At 48.0% G+C, this 7,960-nt stretch overlaps 1 protein-coding gene across 9 annotated transcripts in view; it reads left to right on the top strand.

Annotated features, from left to right (window-relative positions):
* Window positions 1–6,502: 6,502 nt before the first annotated feature.
* PPP3CB (protein phosphatase 3 catalytic subunit beta) overlaps window positions 6,503–7,960 on the top strand; it is a 926,247-nt gene continuing 924,789 nt past the window's right edge. For 2 of the 9 annotated variants that reach the window (XM_085603652.1, XM_085603653.1), the window contains exon 1: window positions 6,506–6,768. In XM_085603652.1, coding sequence (XP_085459778.1) covers window positions 6,720–6,768 — 49 coding nt within the window. In that variant the 5' untranslated portion in view covers window positions 6,506–6,719. Of the gene's footprint in view, window positions 6,922–7,960 lie in introns of all 9 variants that reach the window. The other 7 variants (XM_085603650.1, XM_085603649.1, XM_085603651.1 and 4 more) reach the window with 7 other exon arrangements.

Raw genomic sequence — 7,960 nt, 5'->3', positions numbered from 1 at the left:
CCTTGTTTCATTATAAAATGAAAACCTTTTTCTCCTGGTGCCCTACCTACTTTGCTCACGGTAGTAGCATTACGATTCTGCTCCCCGAAGTGCTGCCTGTGTTTACACTTGCCTGTTTTTTGCTCTGATTGTTTAGCGGCCGGCCCCGGGGGGTTGTAGGCCCGTACTTGTTCTTGATAGAACTGTTAATAAAGGTTTTCAAAAAAAAAAAAAAAAAAAAAAAAAAAAAGTATTAACAGACTGGTGTTAATGTTTCTGCCTACGATGTTCAGGGGAGAGAAGCTTATTTCTGATGTAATTAAGTCTGATTAAATTTGTGCTGCTTGGAACTATATGGGGGTGACAGGGGGGTCAGAAAGCCTCACGCAGGGCTCTCCTTCTCGGCCTGATTCAAATGCAAATCTGGAATTTGGCCTTTTCCATGCTTCGGTGGAGCCAGGAAAGAGCCGGCAGGGAGGGTATTCAAGCTGGCCTCTGCTTTTAATTAAGATGTTTAGGGGAGATAAGCTGATACACGACTTAATGAATATATTTTAAAAGTTGTGCCTTGTGAAAATAAAGATCCACCATGCTCCGTGTTGGTTTTTTTTGTTTTTTATGTTTTTAAGCAAAGTATCAGTTATTTGTCTGCAATTTGTTTTTTGTCTGATTTTGCCGCCTGAAGGCCAGAAGGGGGTTACTGTGGTCAAAGTGTGGCAAATGGAATATTTTACTCCCTGTGTTCTGGGGCCAATTTACTGTTAGACGAATACCAACTAAATTCCTTTAGTATTTGATGCACAGGGTGGCAAAACAGTGTCAGTGCTTGTGAAGTAATCCCCAAATCATGTTCAAATCATCCTGCAGTCACCAGGAACAGTCTCACCTTGTGATGTAATTAGATGACCATCCTCAAATCATCAGATATAATCTCATTGTGTGAAGTCATTAGGTACTCATTTTCAAATCATCAGGAACAAGTTGCTAAGCTTTGCTGATGACTTCAAGAGCTTGATGATGTCGGATGATGGAAAAATGACTTCTAAGGTAGTTGGATGATCATCCAATGAATCTGGAATGGCTTCTAAAGTAATCCTGTTTGACGTGGGAATGCTACGGGTAGCATGCTAGATTGTGAGGTGAAGGCCTGGGTTACATGTTGTTAGAAGGTGGTTCTGTCACTATGGAGCCGCCCGGATTTTTCGCTTTTTGAGCACCTATTTGTTGAGCTTTTACTGTGGAGGAGCCTCATGAGTTGGAACTCACCCACAGTGAACTCAGGATGTAAGAGACTGCATGGGGATTTTGCTGGTGTTCCCCTGGCTTGACCAGGCCACTGCGCAGCAGCTGGAGTAAGGGACACCGGGATGGTTACATGCAGACACGTGTGTACATGGAATAGGCTTTATAGGCTGGAAAGAAACATGCCAGGGAAAGTCAGTGTGTTTTACTGTGTTTTCACTTCATTATTCCCCTATGGGAATGTGGGGCCCATGGCTAGATTAACTTCCGTTAGGCCTACAGATTCCAGACACGCACTTAAGTCCAATGTAGCGAATGTGAAAATAAGTATTCTGCAGAGTCCAAAGTCATATTTGTACTGCTTTTGGGTCATCCAGAACTGTCATATTTCTCTGAGCCAGCCATGACCAGACCCAGGCTGAGGGCTGACCTCAGCTGGATGGATTGATAACCTTTCTTCCACAAGCGAGAGCCTCCTCTCCACGAAGGGAAGATGGGTGGGGCTACATGCCAATCCATCAACCGCTGTCGCTGGGTGCCAGGCACCAGGCTGCACCAAGGAGGGAAGGCAGCTTGGGGGGAAGGTGCTTCAGAGACATGTGGCAGAAACCCTGGACGACGCCATTTTGAACAAGCTCAGAGGCTGGACAAGAAGGAGGGAGCAGGGGCAGGGACGTGATGTGTCATTGTTTGATAGGACCAACAGAGACTTCCTGCCAGCCCCCTACTCAACTTTTAAAAAGTGCTTGCACAGGAAGAGAAGGTCTCTCTGGGGTGTGGTCTGCTGAGGGTGAAGGTGCTGGAGCCTGGTGCAATGGGCAGTTGGAAGGAGAGACCCCCTGACTGCCCCCAGGACCCTATCAGCACCAGAAGAAGAGCCCAGGACTGGTGCACAGAAGCAGAGGCCTCTGCGCAGGGAGAGAGGCCCAGAAGGAGAGCCTAACGAAAGGCTGGCACAGGGAGCCAGTGAAGACAGCACACTGCTGAATCTACCCTTTCAGAGACCCAGAGGGCAGAGGAGAGTGTTCCCAGTGGCTGGGGCTGGTAAAGAGGAGCATGAAGCGCCCCATAATGCCTCGCCAGGCATTTGGAAATCTGCCGTTTTGGTGCTTTGTGGCCCCCAGAGGAGGGGGTCACCCTCATGTGTGAAAAGGGGTGCAGGGCGGCTGCAGGAGCACCGCAGTCTCCCCCTGCATAAAGAAGAACAGTCCACCCCTAAGTTTCACGGGGCATCTGAAAGAATAACCCCTCAAGGGCTCAGCCAGCCTTTAACACCTTCTAGGCTGGAACTTATGTTCTACAGCTGAGGGTGTACTATGAAGTGCATCATGGAGTGAAGGGCTGAGTTGGGGATGTCTGGAGAAGGACATCCCCTGGAGCTGAAGTGGTGTAATTGCACCGAAATGCATTTACTATTGGTTATTTCTTTTTAGGTGGACTGAAAGTCACATGTGCAAAGTGAAGTACCTGTGTAAGGTGATGTTAAGCTAAATGGAGTTATGTTGCTGGACCTTCCTGCTAGGGGGTCTGGCTGTATTTACGTAATCCCATGCTTTTACCTGTGATTCCTTTTAAAGTGAAGAGGCGCACTGCAGGAGAAGTGTAGTTGCCAGGAGTACTTCTTTTGAAGGGACTGTAAGTCACATGTGTAAGGTGATGTTAAGCTAAATGGAGTTATGTTGCTGGACCTTCCTGCTAGGGGGTCTGGCTGTATTTACGTAATCCCATGCTTTTACCTGTGATTCCTTTTAAAGTGAAGAGGCGCACTGCAGGAGAAGTGTAGTTGCCAGGAGTACTTCTTTTGAAGGGACTGTAAGTCACATGTGTAAGGAGATGTCATAAGCCAAGTGGGGCTATGTTGCCAGACAGTCCTGCTAGGGTGTCTGGCTGTATATGCGCAATCCTGTGATTTCATCTGTGATGCCCTTAGGGGCTGTAATTGAAATGCATTCAAATGATCAACCAAGGTGATGAGTACTGTCATTGTAAAGTGTGCGTAAACATGGATTCTTGCTGCTGTGCTTAGGTGAAGACCCCAGACTGCTAGCCCTTAAGATATAGAGGTGCATACTTTATGGTCAGTAGGAGATGCTCAGTCAGAGTCATGTGTCATCAAGGCAGGTTTACCCCTTTTTAGGTCTCGCCTGAGACAGCGCTTTAGCGCTGCTCTGGCGAGACTTATAGTAAGCACTTTTGGAAGTGCAAACGAGTGCTTTCAGGCCGCCAACTACAGTGCATGTGCTCCGGGCGCGCGCACCATTTGGCAGCCTGAAAGCACTCGTTGTCTTTCACTTTCGCGGCCGCTCGGCCGCTTTGATGTTTGATCACTTTCACTTTCGCGGCCGCACTTTAACAAGCTCCCGTTATGCAATTTGGCAAGATTCTGTGCTGGTTTTACTTTGATTTGCACAATGGCAACTTGAGGGAGCACAGCATGCCGAGCAGTAGCTTTGCATATGGCGGGCTGCGCCTTTCATTTTGTTCTGCACGGTTTGTGTGCGAGTGTGCCCCGAACCATTTGTGCCCTGAGGCTGCTTTGGAGAGCCCAGTGCGCCCGCCGGCAGTGAGAGCTGCCTGCCTGGTCTCTACTCTGCTGGGGGAGGGGGAAGTGCGTGATGTACCTCTGTGCACTGCTGGGGTGTGAGCCTGCATGCATGCCTTGTCGCCGCTCTGCTGGGGGGGCAGTGTGCACTTCTGGGGGTGTGTGGAGCCTTCATGCATGCCTCTGCTCTGCTGGGGCCTGCATGCATGCCTCCGCTCTGCTGGGGGGTGCCGGTGTGCACTCCTGGGGGTGTGACAAATGTATTGAGTTGTTTGCAGCTCAGTCGGTTGCGCTCCGGTTATAGTGGTGTGTGTGTGTATGCGTTTGTCCGTCCCCATAAGTTTAAACGTTTAATCCAGCTGACCCAGCCTTTTGTTCCTTACAGGGGCATGTAACTAGACACTTACTCTCCCACAGTGTTGTACGTGTCCTTCGGGGACACCATTTTGTATAAGTATCATTGTGTGGCGCTGTGAGTAAAAACTGTTAAATATGTGCCCTTCCGTGGTGCCAGTTACAGTTGCCCCAGGAGACTAAAACTCTAAGTTGGCTTTGCCAGAATTGAAACCTGCGACACCCCCCTTCTCTAGCATGAATAAACACGTCCCCGAGTTTTATCACTCGCTAGCCCGCCTTTACTTTTGTTCTGCACGTTTTGTGTGCGAGTATGCCCCGAACCATTCGTGCCCCGAGGCTGCTCCGGAGAGCCTAGTGCGCCCGCCAGCGGTAAGTGCTGCCTGCCTGCCTGCCTGCATGCCTCATCTCCACTGTGCTGTGTCGACCTTACGACTCTTGGAGTTTGAAAATTCTGTTTCATTTTTCAAGTATTGGAGAACCATTATGTTTTTAATAAGCAACGCGGCACATACACCATGCTGCGCTGCTTACTAAAATCATAAACTATTGAAAAAATTAAATTTAACAAACCGCGCCTTTCTTTTACACAGCGCTGCTCACCAAACTCATTTTGGGCTCTCTGCAAACCCCGCCTCACCCCACTCCAAACAAAGGCGCGGCTCGACCAAACTCTACTTTTTCAATATTTTATTATTTTAATAAGCAGTGCGGCACAGGCAACATGCTACCAGCTTACTAAAAGTATAAAATATTGAAAAAAAGAGTTTGGTGAGCCGCGCCTTTATTTTATTTCTTTAGCAGGCGATCGGGACGGGACAGCAGAGGAGCGTGGGCAGGTCAGGATGGAGGGGGCTCGGAATGGGAGGGAAGGGCTGGGTCGGGTCGGAGCAGAAGACATGAGTAGTTGCATGATGCTGGGTGGGGGAGGGGCAACAACACTTGGGGAATGCTCAGATTACGGGTATTGGTACACATTTTGTTTACACTTTTGGTCCCCCCTCCCGCCCCCAAACAGGGCTTTGCATTTCCAATGAGGCCTTTGCTGTTACTGTGCTGTAATAGATCCTTGCGAGTTAACTACAATGACCGACCGGGCACATAACAACACACCCAGCCAGGCACATAACACCGGGCCTGCCAGCAGCGCCAGCGAGAACACTCCCTTGGAGAAGAATACCTTTTTAACTCCTTTCATTGATAATGTCTTGCAAGAGTGATGCCACATAATTTTCTCTGTTTTGCCATGATTGATATGGATGCCATTTGTTTTAATGTTATACTTACCGAACTAATACAATGCCAATAGGTCTAACAAGAGTTTAAGCTATTGGCATTGTAAATGACAATGCCTTTTATTTATTTTTTTAAAAAATTGGCATTTACAATGTCAATAGCTCAAAATAATGTAAATGCGAGACCTATTGCATTGCAAATGCTTGTTAATGCTTGTTGAGGTAATGGGGTGAGTCGCCACTGGGATGGTGCCAGTGCGCAGGGGCCTCGCTCCAGGTTATGTTCCACTAACTGCATTGGGGGCAAGTTGATGTGCATACATGGGAGTGGTGGTACTAGTCCCCACCCACCCCTGCGGGAGGGGTGGAGCTGTTATGCAATGTCACAAAGTAATTCCAATATGTATATTTGTAAATTGGTGCATAGTATTGAGTGGTGTGTGTGTTTAATAAATGTACTCTTACTTTTATAAAGCAAAGTACAGACTGGACAATCAATTATTGAGTGTTATTTTTGTGCACCTGCAAATGGCGATTACTAGCCCACACCACCTCCCTTGAGTAAGCCTCAGACTGCTCTGCAACGCTACCCTCTGAGAGTCAGGCGCTACAATTGGGTGTTTGGTTCCCAGTGAAGGACAAATGTAGTCATGTTATTTGTGCAGGCCTCACAGATGCTGCCTCGTTTTCCAACACATGTACAATAATTGTATTAAACCCAAGGACACGTACAAAAAACACCAACTGCTCTCGTGCCTCCAACGGCGTGTCAACAAACATTACAAAACACACCGCCAGCGCTTACTTGCGAAAGGAGGAGCAGCTTGCACCAGGAAACGCTCACGTTAAAAGGTGATCTTGTGGTGCTGCCAAGGGCACCACTGGGTCATTCCTCTAGTGGGGAGTTCTAAGCCCTGTTTTTGAATGCTACACTCTGCTTCTGCCTTAGACAACATGGCGGTATTTATTCCAATTAACTTAACCTCACATGCAGGTTGTTGGCATTTGTATTATAGGATCGTGTTTCGCTTCGGATCTCGGGCAAGCTAACGTGATTGCCGTGTCTGTTGCCTCACTTAAGATGGCGGCCCGTTGACTCCGCTTTCTCATCATATTTTATGTAGCTGTCAATGGTGCGCGCAGTGCTCTCTGGTATAGAAGCCCGTCCTCCTCTGCTCCCCTTTACCCTGTCTTTGGGCGCAGTTTACTGGAGAGCCAGCTTTTGCCGCCATGTTGCTGTCCGCTTCCCTGCACCCTCAGCTCCTTGCGTCCTAAAAGTACCAGTCCCTGGGGGGCTGGCCGAAGATCGGCAGTTCAGAGTGGGGAGTGTCCCTGCTGCCACCTCCCACTGCACCTCGCCCACAGTAATGTCCACCAAGGAAGGGAGTCAGTCGAGCACCGAACGGGCGGTGAAATGTGAGTGTCTGTGCTAGCCGCCCCCACAGTCCTCTAGCGCCTCGTGTCTTAGTGCGCTGCGACCCCTCCCGGTGGTATAAAGCGGGGGCTGCTCGAATACCTCGGGAGTGGCAACCCAGCGTGTCCACCGGCCTTACATCACCATCTACAGCTGTAGGTGACAACAACAACAATAACAGCGTGGCCTGGCGTGCTCGCCCGAATAGGCTGTGTAAACGTTTGGGCGTGACAAGTGGGTCTGTGTCCTAATGCTGATAAGAAATGTAAGGCAGACAAGTGCGTGTGATTGCGAGAATCTCTATTATGTGTTATTGACTGGCAAGTTGTAAATCTATGTGGCAGGTGCAAGTATTTGATTGTGTTTGCTACAGGCATGAGTTAGTGTGTATGTGTTACGTTTAGCACTTACTAATCTGAAACTGAGCCTTTATTTGCGCCCGGTGTGGATGCCGGTGTTTTTGCTTATGATAGCTGTCTGAAGTATTATGTGACAAGTGTGCACATTTGACAAGTGTACATGTTTGCAATATGTGTATATGTCGTTGGGGCGTGAGACGCGTGATGGTTCGTGCCAGCATGCGTATGACCCATTTGTATTTAGTAATTTGTGACTTCTCCACAAAAGGAGCTGTGGAGTGTCTGCTAGTTTACAGTCTTCAGCCCAAAATGTAATAAAATTGTCTTCGTCTTGTCTCGGTCTTCTTATAACTATATTGTGGTCAGGGCTTTAAGTGGGATGAAAAAACGGGCGGGGGGTCTCTCCAAGGGGCGTGGTCAGTGTAATTAAGGGCGTGACTTAAATACACCCAATCTAAAAATCTTTGTGCCGTCCGTCTGGATTTTTTTTGCTGTTTCTGACATTGCATCTAGATATGTTACATCAAGTAACATCATACTTACAAGAAGTTAGGGCGATTTGTTTTGTCAATGGTTGTTAGTTGCGTAAGACAAATAAACAGCAACTATGCCTGTATATAATATTGAAAAACTTCACTTAAAGCGGTGGCGACACCACGACAATGTTGCTGCTCATGCGTTTCAAAAAGAGAAGGAGAATCCAGAGAGAACAAGCATTGGCAGAGCCAATAGGTCCCGCTTTTGGGACCGTCTAAGTATTTAGTTATGCAGCACAATATCCATCAACTTTTGCGTGGCTAAACACTTATAAGGTACCCAAGGCGAGACCTATTGG

This window comes from Triturus cristatus, chromosome 1_2 (assembly GCF_964204655.1).
Source record: "Triturus cristatus chromosome 1_2, aTriCri1.1, whole genome shotgun sequence".
NCBI classification, from domain to species: domain Eukaryota; kingdom Metazoa; phylum Chordata; class Amphibia; order Caudata; family Salamandridae; genus Triturus; species Triturus cristatus.
The sequence above is the reverse complement of the archived record's forward strand: the minus strand, read 5'-3'. Positions and strand labels throughout refer to the sequence as shown.